This window comes from Lactuca saligna, chromosome 4 (assembly GCF_052625555.1).
Source record: "Lactuca saligna cultivar CGN05327 chromosome 4, ASM5262555v1, whole genome shotgun sequence".
NCBI lineage: Eukaryota > Viridiplantae > Streptophyta > Magnoliopsida > Asterales > Asteraceae > Lactuca > Lactuca saligna.
Window position 1 is genome coordinate 269390863 of NC_136420.1, and position 17111 is coordinate 269407973.

General features: G+C 38.2%; 1 protein-coding gene across 1 annotated transcript; it reads right to left on the reverse strand.

The window, feature by feature from the left end:
- Positions 1 to 12660: 12660 nt before the first annotated feature.
- On the reverse strand, positions 12661 to 16191 carry LOC145043598 (Wound-responsive family protein). Its single transcript, XM_078992301.1, has 9 exons — positions 15862 to 16191; positions 14815 to 15033; positions 14679 to 14725; positions 14547 to 14603; positions 14116 to 14181; positions 13927 to 13995; positions 13435 to 13544; positions 13250 to 13341; positions 12661 to 13160 (listed from the first exon to the last, which is right to left on the reverse strand). The coding sequence occupies exons 1-9, from the start codon at positions 16118 to 16120 to the stop codon at positions 13108 to 13110; spliced, it is 972 nt and encodes a 323-aa protein (XP_078848427.1). The 5' UTR covers positions 16121 to 16191; the 3' UTR covers positions 12661 to 13107.
- Between the last annotated feature and the right edge of the window lie 920 nt (positions 16192 to 17111).

A 17111-nucleotide genomic window follows, 5' to 3' on the forward strand; every position in this document is an offset into this window, starting at 1 on the left:
AGTTCCAGGCCATCTTCAAGCAACTCGTCGAGTCCACCCATGTGACTCGTCGAGTACCACAGATCTGAATCCATACAGAAGCATCTCAGGCCATGCAATTGATCCAAAACATAGATCCAACCTCCTACAATCCATCCATCACGTAATGTGGCAAACTTTACGTGAATCTAAAGAGATCTAGGCCTTATTCACCTTAGAACCAAGGTTTGGGACATGATAGCTCCATTAACAACACAAGAACAGGGGCTTTAATGCTCTTAAGATCTTCTCCACTCCAGATATGAGGTAGCAACCTCAGATCCATCCTCCAAACATCAAGATGCCACACAACTAAGCTCCCCACACAACCCCAAAATGAGAAACTAGGAGAACACAGCCCAAGAACGAAAGTATTACCTCCAAGGGATGCCTCAACAGCAATACTACTCGAATCCAAGCAAAGCCCTTTGATCCAAGCCACTTCTCCTTCAAGATTTCTTCAACCAACACCTCTCCAAGCTCTAATTTGCTCAACAATGGGGCTCTCCACGAAATTAGGGTTTTTGGGACTCAAGGGGGGAATAGAGGAGGCTGTGGAGGGGTATAATGATCTTTATATAGGGCTCAACCCCGAAAATTAGGGTTTTCTCCAAACAGCACCTACTCGCCGAGTCCATCTTTGGACTCGCCGAGTAGGCCACTTGATACGCGATCATAGTCGCGACCTGCCTCACCGAGTCTATCCATGGACTCGCCGAGTCACCCTCCGAAACCTACACTTTTATCCCTTCAACTCTACTCTTGCGATTCCGGGATGTTACAATTCTCCCCTACTTAAATTAGGCTTCATCCTCGAAGCCTACGGCATCTCATCTTCAAATTATTTCCCACGACGCGACGCCTGACCTTGACCGAACCCAGTCCCTCAAGGCACAACCATAGAAACCAGAAGCTCACTTTCTCCTTCCATACGGTGTCCCAACCACCTACTCAAACCGGGCACCAGCTGTACTCTCCGATAGCCGCACTCAACAACCGAGGATTACCCATGATGCCTTACTGCTCCAATTCTCATCTCTCACTTGACTCATATGGCTAGAAAACCATGAACCATCAGATCCCCGATCCGAATCCCACTCTATCCATTCCATGACGACAGAAAGACCCATTCTTCCATTCCGGAGCAACTCCCCCGAGTTCTCCTCTCACAATCACACACACACGCTGATCTAGCTCTAGCTCTCTCAGGTTTGGAAAACCTGATACACTGATGATATCCTCAAACATCCTTCCAGGATGAACCGCTAATACATACCCAAAACCCTGATCAGAATCTCACTGAGAGTCCAAGACTCTCTCTCTGTATCCCTTCCGAACCCCTCTCCCTGGCTCTACGCCTGCGGTATTCCCTCCGCACCCTGAGCAAACATATCAAGTCGAATGAGCTTTTATTCTACCGCCGCAACACGCTACTCAAAGACCATCGACGGACCACTCCAATCATAACTCTACACTGCCGCTTTCACTTCCGTGAATTCGCATTCCCTTTCGGAATTTCATTCCTCCCTCTTTCCTTACCAAGGAAACCACTCGTCCGCCCTGTCACCATGACAGGTACTATGGTGCTCACCCCACGCTACACTACCTCTTTAAAGCGTACCCGACATCCATACATCACTACTACTCTGACTCTCATCGCAGGGACTCTCAAGCCCATGCACTACCTTCACTGATCAAGATCGCCACCCGGGGCCAGACCTCCCAATGTAATCACACTGCAACATACGCAACCCATAACCTCGAACCGATCCAACAGTACTCGCAGAGTCTTCAGCATGACTGGACCGCCTCCCCAGGCCTTCAGCCAATCTGGACCACTTTCAGAACCTTCAGCCAATCTGATTGGACCGTCCTCCGAGCCTTCGGCCTGACTGATACGCCTACCGGCCTTCAGTCTATCCGGACCGCTCAACAAGCATTCATCATCCCGAGCTATCTCTTTGGGAAATCTTCCCATTCATGTCGTTCTAGCCCTCTAGGGGTTCCGAACTCTATCTCCATCTTACATGCTCGATCCCGGCCTACTCCCAGGCCTTCCACAATCAAATGCCCTAGGTTTGTATTCCGCCCCGCATGCCTGTTACTCACCCATACGAGCCTGCTCTCGGCTGATAGAAATACCGCTGAATTCCCCAAGCAGCGAAGCAACCTCTCAAGCCTAACGACCATCCGGAGAATTTCCAATTCTCCCCGACTTAAGACATTGACAGTTATTCACCGGTCGCCATCACCGATCTCAAAAAGCAACAATGCAGAGAAAAACAACACTTACACGCAATATGTTTCTCCCCGGTGCTAACAACTTCCATAAAAATCATGTTTCCACACTAAACAACCCGCTCGAAAGGAACCCAATCTTCAAATATCCATTCCTCAGACTGCAGAATCTACCTAGCCTCCAAGCCAATGACGCATCCACCACCAATCCTCACAAAGATAATCAACGATAGCTCGAAGTACTAATCCATAACCATATCGATCCTCCAGGGAGCAAAGGATACCAAAACGAAATCTCGATCACAACTCGCCAAACCCTCAAGGAACGACGGATACCACACGAAAACCCGAAACGCAATTTCCATAACCAACCAACGAAACTAGCAGATAACAATACACCACAATAATCATAAATAATCAAAAACAACAAAAAGAAACATACCCGCAGCAGCAAGCTGAAAAACACATCCCTAAGCCCTTGGGGGCTCCGCTCCACCCTGACCTCCACCTGTGATCCTCAACGTAGCCGGTGTTGGAGCCTGCACCGGTCCTGCAGCAAGTCGTGGACAGTTGACCTTCAAATGTCCAACCTGATGACAATGATAGCATATCCTCAAATCCCGAATTGGCACTGACTGCCGACAATCCCTCGCATAGTGTCCCTCCTTTCCACACTTGCGGCATGCTCCACCGGACCGACAAACTCCGGCGTGACCCCTTCCACACTTTCCACAGATGTGGCTACCCTGATCTCCCATCCTGGAATCAACGGTCTTAGACCGTTTCGTCGTCGGCTGCGACTGAACCGGAGCTTGCCTCAGCTCACGCATCTGTAACTCAATCTCTAACTCACGCCACCTGGCGGCCTCCTGCAACTCCAGCAAAGTCTCGCACCTCTGCGCAGACACAAACTGCCTGATGTCTCTCTTTAGCATACTCAGATATCGGGACATCTGAGCCTGCTCTGAAGCGAACTCAGGGAAAAACATCACCCTCTCAGTAAACATCCTGGTGATTTCCGTCACTGACTCCGAATCCTGTTTCAGCTCCAAGAACTCCTGAGCCAACCTCTCCCTCTCGACCTGCGGAACATAAAAAGTGCTGAACATCTCTCAGAACCGATCCCATGAAATCGAAACCCTCTGCGCATCCGAGTACGACCCCGTGGTCAATCTCCACCAATCCTTTGCCCCGAGCCTTAACAGGTTCAGAGCGCACCTCACCCTCTGATCAGCAGGGCATGAACACGTGAAGAAACATCCCTCCACATCTGATAACCATCTCATAGCAACGATCAGATCCTGAACTCCATCAAAAGTGGGAGGCTTCGTATTATCGAAGTCCCGATACTGAAAACCTCTACTAGATCCTCCCCATGCCGCCGCTACAGCTGCTGTAGCCGCCGCGGCAGTCGTCTCCGTGAGAGCCGCATAGCGCTCATCAAAATACTCTACCATGGCGATCTTGATTGATCCAAACACCTCCGACAGCTCAGCCCGAAACAATGCAGCAACCTCATCATGCAGGATCTCACGAATCCTCGCATCCAACTCGTGCGTACTCATCTGACTGACAACCTCGGGCAGTACAGACCCACCCGGAACTCCCTCTCCTGCTCCTGATCCTGACCCGGATCCACTCCCAGCGTGCCCTGAAATCTCCATACTGAAAATAAAACACCAAAATCTCAGACATATTCCACTATCCCGGGAACCAGCTCTCATCCCAACCCTAGAGGTCATGGTTTCCCTGATACATGTATGGGTCCATGCTTTCGGTAGTACGGGCCCATACTACCTTCCACACCTACCCATATTTGTATGAGGTACTCCCACAACACCCTAGCGACATACATAACAACGCTCTATCCTCACAACTAGAGGAACACTAGAAATCTCTCACAAGGAACCCTAGGCTAGCAGGCATCATAAATCAGGCAACTCATCAAGAAATCCTGAAGATCCCTAGCCTAACTCTAGCATGTTGTTCTATCAAAGCTCAATAAAACAATTGTCATGTATGGTATTTTGGGGTTACTTACTGGCTCCGGCTGATCGTACCTCCGCGTCCTCCTTTACTTATTTTGAAAACCATTTTAAATTCTCTTTGAAAACCCTCCTCGATTTGAGACTAGAGTCACACAAGTGTTCCTCCAATTCACTCAAACCAAGGTTCTGATACCAACTTGTAACATCCGAAAAATACAACCAGTTTAAATTTTTCAAAAACAACCCGATTTTCATTAAATTGTTTACAAAAAGGTTTTCAATACAAATCATGTAGAGTATTCCCAGAATCAAATTGCTACAAAATCATGATGAGCGGTACGATCGCGCCTTCGCCTTGCCACGGTCTCCTGAAGAACCTGAAAAACATTAAACCACAACTGTAAGCCCGAAAGCTTAGTGAGATACCCCAAAATACCAACCACGTATACGCCCTTCCAGGCTGTGACCTTCCGGTCCAAAACATATTGCCTTCCAGCCCATAACATATAAAACATACATAACATAACAGAACATAGAACAGCCATGCATATCGGGTCTACTGTGTGACTGGTCCGCCGTATCGGGCCTTCAGTCCATCGGATCCATCCTCCAGGTCTAGTCATGTCCTTCGAGTCTACAATGGGGTTGGTCTGCCCGCATCGGGCCTTCAACCCACCTGGTCCACTCTTTGAGTCTACAGTGTGACTGGTCCGCCCGCATCGGGCCTTCAGTCGGCCTGGTCCACTCTTCGAGCCTCGGCACGTCTGGTCCGCCCTCGTGGGGCCTACAGCCTATCCGGACCGCTCGTTGGGCCTTTGGAACAATCGGTCCGCCCTGGGTATCTTGGCGTACAGCACAAAGCAGGACATGCCTCAACTCATCTCTAGTCCAATCAACCATGTGCACAAAACATACAATCATATAACAGCCATAGCTAACAAACCGAACAAACAGATCACATAACATATCATTACCCTACCCAGGTTACCGACCTAAATGGTCACTAGCATGGCATCACTTTATATATATCGGGAAACTGACCTTAACAAGGTCTCCTAGCATGTACCATCCTAGCTACCAGGATGCAGACACATCAAACAATAACATAATAACCATATCCGAATTTCAATCCAATAAAGGGCCGGCCTTGGTGCCTTAGACCCTGTTGATATAGTGAGGATAACTCACCTCGAAACTGCCGGCTGAAAGGATAAGATCCCGCTGCTCTGAACTCTGACACGAACTCCTCCACTGAACATCAAAACATACAACTCAATAAATATCCTTAATTACCAAAATACCCCTGAAAGACAACTGGTCAACCTTGGACAAGTCAAAGTCAACCCCTGACTGACCCTACTCGCCGAGTCAATCCGATGACTCGCCGAGTCCTTATGCTCAGAACTTCCCTCAATCAGCGACCCAACTCGCCGAGTCACCCCAAGACTCGTCGAGTCCAACAACTCTGAGTCCACTCGCACCCAACTCACCGAGTCATCCCTTGACTCACTGATTCTCGACTCAACCAGGAAATATTGGGACTCTTCGACCAGACTCGCCGACTCCAAGAACAGACTCGTCGAGTCTAAGGCTATCTTCAACCTACTCGCCGAGTTGTTCTTCCAACTCGTCGAGTTCTAGGCCATCTTCAAGCAACTCGTCGAGTCCACCTATGTGACTCGTCGAGTACCACCGGTCTGAATCCATACAGAAGCATCTCAGGCCATGCAATTGATCCAACCTCCTACAATCCATCCATCACGTAAAGTGGCAAACTTTACGTGAATCTAAAGAGATCTAGGCCTTATTCACCTTAGAACCAAGGTTTGGGACATGATAGCTCCATTAACAACACAAGAACAGGGGCTTTAATGCTCTTAAGATCTTCTCCACTCCAGATCTGAGGTAGCAACCTCAGATCCATCCTCCAAACATCAAGATGCCACACAACTAAGCTCCCCACATAACCCCAAAATGAGAAACTAGGAGAACACAGCCCAAGAACGAAAGTATTACCTCCAAGGGATGCCTCAACATCAATACAACTCGAATCCAAGCAAAGCCCTTTGAGCCAAGCCACTTCTCCTTCAAGATTTCTTCAACCAACACCTCTCCAAGCTCTAATTTGCTCAACAATGGGGCTCTCCACGAAATTAGGGTTTCTGGGACTCAAGGGGGGAATAGAGGAGGCTGTGGAGGGGCATAATGATCTTTATATAGGGCTCAACCCCGAAAATTAGGGTTTTCTCCACACAGCACCTACTCACCGAGTCCATCTTTGGACTCGCCGAGTAGGCCACTTGATACGCGATCATAGTCGCGACCTGACTCGCCGAGTCTATCCATGGACTCGCCGAGTCACCCTCTGAAACCTACACTTTTAGCCCTTCAACTCTACTCTTGCGATTCCGGGATGTTACAAGAAAATTTATTTTTTTCTTGTAAAAATCATTCAATCCCTCGATTTGAGTCCAGACACCCCCGAAGGTGTGTCCGAATCCTTCAAACCAAGGCTCTGATACCAACTTGTAACATCCCAAAAATACGGACCAAAAATTTCATTTTAAATTAAACAAATATAAAACCATTTTTCTGAAAACCTCATAGTAATATATATATATATATATATATATATATATATATATATATATATATATATATATATATATATATATATATCAAAACCAATGTATCCATAGTCAAAACATGTCATAACTAAATCACATCAGAGTATAAATCACATAGATCTCCGGTATGAAAAATGTGGTGTGATGTGCTGCGATCATGCCGGCTCTTTTCCCTTCGAAGACGAAGTACCTGAAACCAAAACTGAAAACCATAAGCACAAAGCTTAGTGAGTTCTCCCCCCCCCCCCCCCCCCATCATACCACATACCAAATAATCACATATTTCCTAGCATATTTGGGTGTTGGGCTACTCCTTTGGTCTCTTTCAACCGGTAACTACCTAACATATCTGGGTGTTGGCCTCCCCTTCGATCTCTTTCAACTAATAACTTCCTAGCATATTTGGGTGCTGGCCTACCCCTTCGGTCTCTTTCAACTAGTAACCAGGGACTATTTCACCCCCTTACCACAACCATATAAAACCTTATCATATACATATAAGTCATATACTACCTAGCATAGCTGGGTGTTGGCCTACCCCTTTGGTCTCTTTCAAGCGGTAACTAGGGACTATTTCACCCCTACCACTATCACATAATAACATAATATACTAGCACATAAATCATAGTAGATAGTGGCATACCTGACAGTTATCACAAAGACAATCATCTCAACTATAATCAATAATAATGGGTCGGCATTGGTGCCTTTGACCAACTCCTACTGGAAGGTAACTCACCTCAAATGTCGTGTAGTAGCTAAACTATCCTCGGCTATCGATCAATTCCTCTCAAACTCCTACACATAAAATCTCATTTAATTACCCTTTCATACTCATAACCCCTTCAAGGGTCAACTTAGGTCAAAGTCAAAGTCAAAGTCAAGGTCAACACACTAGTTAAAGTTAACATATGGTTGACTCAACTCGTCAAGTTGGTCCATCAACTCGCCGAGTTCCATAAATCAGAGAACCTCGAACTCATGATCCAACTCGTCGAGTTACCCTTTAACTCGCCGAGTTCTTCCTTATGATAGAATCGTGACTTTTCGCTTGAACTCGTCGAGTTCTGCAATCTTCAAAGCCTCAAAAATGTAGCCAACTCACTAAGTCATCTCCTAGACTCACTAAGTTTGCTCAGTAACCAGAAAAGGTTGGAGCCACGATCCAACTCGTCGAGTTCTTTCATGAACTCATGGAGTTCCCTTCATAACATAGTCGGTACCTTTCACTCACAACTTGTTGAGTCCTTCCTTGAACTCGTCGAGTTCCTCAATCTCCATAACCCAAAACCATGGCCAACTCGTTGGGTCATATCCTAGACTCAACGAGGTTGCCCAGTAACAGAAAAAGTTGGGGGACCACAAACCAACCTGTTGAGTTGTATGAACAACTCGTCGAGTTCCCCATAGTCTAAATCCATACAGTCGTTTCCAGTCGAGTTTATCCAAACCATATATTTGGTTACCTAGGGTCAATATATCACGTAAAGTTTCTAACTTTACGTCCATGCATGGGTTATTTAGCTCAAAAGGCCCTAAAAAGTGGTTCACAAGTTTCATAGGACTCCTATGGCCATAAAGTTGGCACATTTATGCCATGGAGTCCCTTAAAGGATCTAGATCTGAAGTCATGACTCCAAAACATGCTTGCATCCATGAATGGTTCCAAAATAGGCTCCTTAAGGCCCTAAACTACTCCATGAAGAGATCTAGTAAATGAATAGTCAAGGTATATACTTTATACCTCAATAAAGCTGCTTTGACAAAGAACTCTCTGGATCCAAATCTTCTTCCTTCAACCAAGCACTTCTAACTTCCACTCCTTCAAGGAAATACCAAGAAATCACTCTTTTTTCACTCACACACACTCAAAAGGCTTAAGATCACGAATTAGGGTTTTGATGAACGGAGGGAGGTGATGAGGAAGGCTACACATAAGTGTTAAGGTCCTTAAATAGGGTGCAAACCCTGAAAATTAGGGTTTCACTTTGGCATCCCTACTCGTCCATAACTCTTAAACCCCTAATCTTTAAGTTCATAACCAATATGAACTTGAAGAGGGCATGAAGATGCAAGTGTTCTTCAAGTTTTCTAACCAAAACTAGAGAGAAAGAGAGGGGAGAAGGAGGATTCGGCTATTTGCCTCAAAGGAAGAATGAATCAACTAGCCAAATGCAAGCCCCTTATATATATGCATAAAATGAAAGTATTAACCATTAGGTCTTAACACTTTAAGCACTTGTGTCCCCATGTCATAAACATGTCTCCCATGCTTCATTACTTTTGAATAAACTAATGGAAAACCCATACTTTTCTTCCTTTTATCAATTTCCGAAAAATAATATAAAAAGAGGAAAGTTAGTTTAAATACTATAAACTCAATGTTTATAAAATATAAACTTTATCTTTTGAGTAAAAGACAAAAGGTTTTCAACTAGTCCAAAAAGTTGTGCATGACTTCTTAATTAATACCATATGAAATAATATAATGTTACTTGCTAATGAAAATTATTATTTCTATGAAATACATACTTTCCAATTTAATTATAAGAGTTTTATTGAATATTTATTAAAATCAATTTCTAATAAATAATCAATTGTATCAAGTTGTTGTTAGTGTGGCCCATTAGTATCATATGTTATTTAGCAATATCACTTTAATATGACTCTTGATCATACTAGACCTTTCAAAGGTAACCTTAGATGATCCATTGAGAATCCATTTATCCACCATCTTTACCTTTCGGTTCTTTAAGTCTATTAGGATCAAATTGTGTTTATCTAAATGATCTTTCAAAACAAAATGTTGTTTCATTCTAAGGGAGAACAAGGTTATCTTAGCAACAACTTACTCGTTAGGGACTTTGTAGTGCAAAGAAACTCGAGTTTCATCCATAAACTCATTGCACTTTCTTCATCAACTACCTCGTGTAGTACCTCGTCCTCATCTGAAGGAGATAGCAAAATGGTAGAATGTGCATTTTCTTCTAACTATCCATCATCTACACTTGTGGGCTTCTTCCCGGTAAGTGGAAGTCGTATACCTTATCGTTTTAGTAATGCGTGCATCTTAATCTTCCAAAGACTGGATTTATATAAACCGGTGAAAACTTCTTTGAGGAATCATGAAATCGACCCATTGCACTCAAGAAGACTATGAAAACTTCTTTGAGGAATTTGACCGAGCAGATGGTGTGCGACACGAAAGTTGAAAGTGTCTTTAATACCGTTTAAAGATCGAAAATTACCAAAATATATACACACCTTGTCTTGATGTTTTTGTTGTCGTTGGATTTGAGAAACATGCATGTAGTGACGAAAAGAAATTACCCAATTTTATTATTTTCCAAAAATGCTAACAATTTACAATGGCTCAAGTGAACTATTTAAAGTTTGATACCCACCAAAAAATAATCTTTCTAACACATTATTCTTCGTAATAAACTTCTCAATTTTTTTTTTTGCAAATTATAAATTTCTATTAAAAAAATTGAAGTTTTTTTTATTGTAGCAATCTTTAAAATTAATGTCCTCGTAGCCATCATCACCACACCACTATTATCGCCTCCATTATGACCAATATCCCCCCTCCGCAGTCATGATCGCCACCAATACCATCACCATTTTCGCGCCACCACCACCATCACCATTGTATTCTAAAAATGAAAATCGATAAAAATATATATATACATATAAATATGTTTTCTAATTTTCTACAACATAAAATAAAAACTAAATAGGTTTTATCTAAACAAATTTTCTAAATTTTCTAGCTAGAACTTATTTTGTTTTTCTAAAAATTGAAAACGAAAAACAAAAACTATTTTTCTGCATCTAAATGCAAGCATTGTGAAATTAATTGGCATTTTAAAGAATAGTGCTTATTGGTGGCTAATGATAAATAGATGTTTTGTGACAAAAATATATCATTTGCGACTTTAAGACCATCTCCAACCCATATCTATTTTTTCCTCTATAAATAGAGTAAAAAAATTAAGTAAATAGTATTTCATCTTCAATTCTATTTCATTTTTTACTTTATTTTTTACTCCAAAAAAAATATTCTTAGAATATTTTATTTTTGCAACTTATATATATTATCAAATATACATCTTTACTAATTAGATTTTAATAAATATATATTATATTTTTTATTACAGTAATATTACAAATTGTATTATCATAAATAAATTGTTTATATATAATAAATTTGTATTTATTATTAATTTATTATAAATAATTATTAAATAAATAAGATTATTTATAATAAATATATCAAAATCACGATCATATTCGATTACTATATTATATAAAATAATTCATGTAATTATTATGTCATGTAGTACCGATGTTTTATTAGAATATATTATTGTGTTTGTAAGATATATTTCAATTATAAATTTTTATAATTTATGTTACCGTATTTCAAGTCTTTAGTATATCTTTAATTTTTTATATGAATTCGATAAATAAATACTAAACTTTATATTTATGATTAATTAATATAAATTAGTATATAACATGATTTTACAAATATTAAATATTGCATTTAAATTATAATTAGTAGATAAAAATAAATTAGAAATGTATAAATTTAAAAAAAAAATAAAGCAAAAAGAAAAGAGAGAGAGAGAGAGAGAGAGAGAGAGAGAGAGAGAGAGAGAAATTAGCAACCGAAACTTCAACTCCATTTTTTGAGTATCGGAGAATATTTTTATATCTCCAAAATGGATATAGAAATGTGGTAGGATTTAAAAAGAGTGGGAAAATAAAGAAAAAAATAAGAGTTTAAGAGTAAATCGAAAATGCCCTAACTACTAAGCTACAACAAATCTCTCTTACAAGACTTTTAATATATTTTGTCTCTCAAAATATACTTTGACACCCATTTTTAACATAAAATAAAAAAAATTATGGGATGTTGTGCGCTGTAAACTTCCTTTGGATAAAGTCTGGTCTCCAATTCGAATCTAGCCTAAAATTAAAAAGTTGGGTTGAGATTTTCAACATATTTAAGTTAAATGAGTCATTTAACTTTAATATAAATTTACTTTAATAATTATTTAAATATTATCATGTATTAATTTAAATATTAATTTATAAATTACAATGTTGTATAGTCATTTATTTTTTTTAAAATGCAATCATAATTCTTATCTTTTTTTTTTTTTTTTTTTATGTCAACAACACTAGTCACTCTTCAAAATCACTTCGAAATTACATATCTTTAATATTATTTGAACAATTTTTTGATATTTGTGAATTAAGATTGTTTTTTTATTATACTTTAAAAGTTTATTTAAGTTTAGAACTAATTTAAGTGGTGTAATCTTTAATTATTTTATTTACTTTTTTATTTTAAATGAATTAACCCAAGTTTAAACCCAAATTGGATTGAAAATTACATAAACGAGTCAACTTGATAACAATCCATTTATCTGAAATGTTTGGTTTGGTTGAAAATATCCACCCATTTAAAAAAAAAAAAAAAAAAAAAAAAAAAAAAAAAAAGAAAGAAAGTTGGTTTGGATTGAAATATTCAACCCAATTAATAAATTGATTGAACCTGTACCCAACCCAAATTATATCATCACTACGATTACCAACATCAAATTGTAAAGTAAATTAATAAATTGGTATTAAAAGTATGAAAATAATCTATCTATTGAGCTTGTAAATTACAAGCAATGTAAAAAAATGAAAAAGCTCCCACAATAGCTTTTTTTGACTTTACATAATTTATTCGACCCCGATAAGAAAAACTCCAATACTAAACTTTGAATTCACTCTTCGTACACAAAATCATCACCCCACGCATTTTACTTCACTAGTAAAACCAAAATCATTGTTACATTTCAGATTTCACAACATTCTAAAAGACATATCATTACACTTTTTTAATAAAATTACCATCCACCAATAACAATTTACAAGAAAACACCATCAATTTCCACATAAATAATGGCATTAAAGCTGTACATATCAAAATATTTACATTCATATAGTTTTGAATTTTGATAATTCGATCTTTTAATCTCATCTTCATTACTGTATCTTCAAATGGTTTGAAGTTCCATTCAAGCACCAACAAATTCCATAAATATTTCTGGATTTTTTAGAATGCAAGAACTTTTTTCATATCATCATCATCATCATCCAAAATTTTAATCACAGCATTGTATTTTCAAATTATTTCTTAATAAGAAATAACTTAAAATTACAATGCTATAAAAATCCTATGGGTTGTTTTTTGGCAAACGTAGCTTCAATAGTTTGTCCCTCCACATAGCTGCAGTATAAAAATCGTATTTAGAGATTTGCTTTTGAAACATTAAAAAAATTGCTAAACTATAAAAAAATAAATAAATAAATAAAAACCTGCATCACTGTATCTTTCATCCTTAACAGCAAGGTTCATTTTTGTAACCAAATCAAGCTCCTCAGCAAGAACATCTGGACCATCTATGGCACTGTATAACGAAATTTGAAACCATGTTAATGACAAGGAAGGGTATTTTTGGGATTTTAATTTTACAGAAACAGGAGAAAGGTGGAGGGTATACCTGTCCAAAAACACGTCATATGTCGGTTTTTTATCGCGCAATTTGTTCACCCCGTAGACTATCTTAACAGCATCAGCCAACACAATTTGTTTGCTTACATAAATCGGTGCCTGCTTACAAAAGGTTAAAAATGTAAATTTATCATCCCACCCAAAAAGGTGGAACGAGATGTCGATAGGACAAAATTGTAATTTTGTGTCCCGCCCAAAAAGTGGGACAGGGACTGATGTCAGTCAATAAGACAAAAACTGTCATTTTTTGTCTCATACAAAAAGATGGAAAGAGACTGATGTCAATAGGAAAAAAACTGTAACTTTTTGTATCATCCAAAAAGGTAGGACAGGGACTTGTCCTCTGTCTAGCGTTTGTACAAAAGACGTGAATACCCTTTTTGTCCTTGTTATCAAAGCCTACAAAGCTAGTCCAATTATGTCTGTGTAAAAAAGGCAAACTTGAGAGAGAGAGAGAGAGAGAGAGAGAGAGAGAGAGTACCTGGCATCTTTTAGCTACATTTATGGCATCTGAAGGGCGAGCATCAACTCTAATATCTTCTGTGCCAGGCTGCAAGTTATGAAATTCAATCAAGGTCAAAATGGTCAAATACTCAAATTAACTTCATCTCTTCATAGAAAATTATAATCATAGGGTCTTATGTGAATATGTGATATGTTCTTTATTTACCTTATGAAAACATATATTAGCAAAATATATACTATCCACTCTTTCTGTAATTTGTACCATTTTTACCTGAAATAAAAAAACAAAGGCAGCATTAGAGGAAACAAAAGGTCTGTTCCTACTTTAACTTCTTCCTGTTGCACCATTGTACTTTTAATTTTTTTTTTATTAAGGCATTTTACTTTGAAAAATGTATCCAATTGTAGCATTGTACTTTCAAGCTTTCCAAATATGGCAATGAAAATGCTTAGAATTTGTATTGAAATTGCTATAATGGGGTAGAAGTTTTGAAAAACAATTTTGTAATAGGAAGAAATGAAAGTAAGATGTTATCATGTTACAATAAACAAATCAATAAAAATCCGTTGTTGTTTCTTGCATTTCACCCAAAAAATAAAATATTATATAAGTGCATGATAAATTCATCTGCTTACTTCATAGCCAAGTTTCCCAACAATATTTTTCACAAGCTGAAAATGATTTGGGAATCCCTGCAATTTAACAAAAAATAAAAAGTTAATATAGAAATTCTATTGAACTTCTCTTTAAGTATAAACAACCTAAACCTCATCTTCCAGTGTGGAGCTTATTAGTTTTTCAACAGCATATTCCCCTACAATTTATTAATATAAAGTGTTATTACAGTTAACAATAGTTGGATAAAACTTCAAATATAACAGCATGATGAATGCATTTATTTACCTACGATAATTGGTAGCAAATAATCTCCATCACAATCACATGAGATTTTAAGAAAGATAGTGGGATTTCGATATTGGCTAAGAAATTCGGGTCCAAATGTATGGATGTTGTTTCTAAGACCTTTTCCTTTACCAGATATTGGAAACAACCTTGCAGTAGGTTTCCAATTTATTGCTTCTTGATATCCTTGTATGTGCATCTGATAGTGCATTAGTGTTTCTGCACAAAAATAAAAGGAACCCAAGATTCATAATCATAATCCAAAACTATAGATTTGACTAAAAACATCAATTGTTACACTTTTTCCACTAATCCCAACAATTTTATAGACATATTTAGTTACAGAGAGTATAACAAATTCAACTCAATAGATTGAACACCACTGGATAAGAAGCATCCTAGGTGGGACATAACTAGCTCTTAGTTTCTTGTTTGTGTAAAAGACATGAATGCCCTCCTAATCCTCATTATGGAACATAGCCCTAGAAAAATTGTCTTGTCCAGTGAACTAGATTGGACCTTTGAACTTAGAGTAGCTTTTTGTCAAGGGTATGCTAATAATGTGTATGAATGGTTTATGCAGTAGATTAGGTAAGCTAATGTTGTAATTGGAAGCCTAAAAATAACTCCACTGGCAATTGACATTATGTTAAATTGATAGTAATTTGATTAGCAATAGCATACAAACTGCTCGTGTTAAGTTAAAGTGGTAGAGCTCTGGTAATCTAATCTATTGCACAACCATTCATACATATTCCCTATACGATCTCACAAGTCACAAATCTCAAAATAAAACTCCAAACTATAAATCAGTAAATGTTCTACAGACTACACTATATAGAGTGCAGTTAGAATTTTACACACAGACGAAACATAAGACTGAGAGGACTTTAAACAAGTGATACGACGACCTACAAAACTAATTCGTCAAATATGGAGAATTCAACTGAAGAAAATTAACTTCAAAGCTTCAAAACAAAATAAAAATCTCTTAATCATCTAGATTGTCATATATCACATCAGATTCTGATAAAGGGACAGTGATACCTGTCATGAGAACAGAAGCTTCCAAGTAATCATCACCATCTTGATAGTCATAGTCTTTAGATCTTCTACCGCGAGAAGAATTACAAGATATGACAACCGATTTCGAGCGCCGGCGACGATAATGCTTTACTGTAGGAGTGGAATATGAAATTGAAGGTGATGAGCATCGGAGCTGAGTGGAGAATAAAGTTTGATGATCGGCGAAGTCGCCCGCTCCGGAGCTGAAGAACGTGCGTGCACACAGTTGAAGTCGGAGCATTGTACCAATAGAGATTCCGATGTTTCGAGAGAAATGGGGTTGTTGGTGAGGTAGAAACAAGGTTCCATTGATCAAATCAGATCTTTATATATATATAAAAAACGTACGATCTTCTCTATTTGACATATTCACGTGGCTTTCTATCTTATTCCAATTATTTGTGTATTAAAATACTTTGGTTCTCTTTACTCAAAATGGAAGTAGAAATAAAATATATAAATACAAAATAATAATAATAATAATAATAATAATAATAATAATGATTTATGTAATAACTTTCTAACAAGTATGGGCGTACATGAAGCGGTTATTTGTCAAAAACGAACCATAAACGGTAATATTGGTTAATGTATTTCGATAGTGATTAGGTTTTAGATGAAAACTATAACCGAGTCATATGTAATCGGTTAATCAAAACTAAAAACTGCACCATATGTTTTAGTAATGATTCTATTAAAATGGTTTGGTTATATTGGTTGATTTGGTTTTTCGGTTAATATGTTCATCCCTACTAGCAAGGGTGTACATAATATGATGATATTGTATTAGTTTTTTTAAATCCAGTATCAATTATAATTGTTTGACATTATAATTGTTTGACATATTTATCAATTGTATTGTATCATGTATAAGGCTATAAGGAATGCATCACAATGTATTTTACGCGTTTAGGGCTGCCACATCACATAAAATCCTTCCACCTTACAAAATATATCAAGTTATTAGTAATGAAAAATGGTGTTTAGCAATAAGGAAGCAGTGAGATGGAGGGGGAAAGAGAGAAATAGATGAAAGAAGAGATAGAAATAGATAGGAAGAGAGAATGAGAGAGATTGTAAAGGATTGTACCCTCACTTACGGAGCATCACAATTACTAAGCTTGGGGTGGTAAAACCAATGAATTAGATATCCAACTACATTATTATTGGATATACAATTAGATAACATCTATAAAGTCCCGATTTTCAACCCAAAATTTTCATTTTTATTT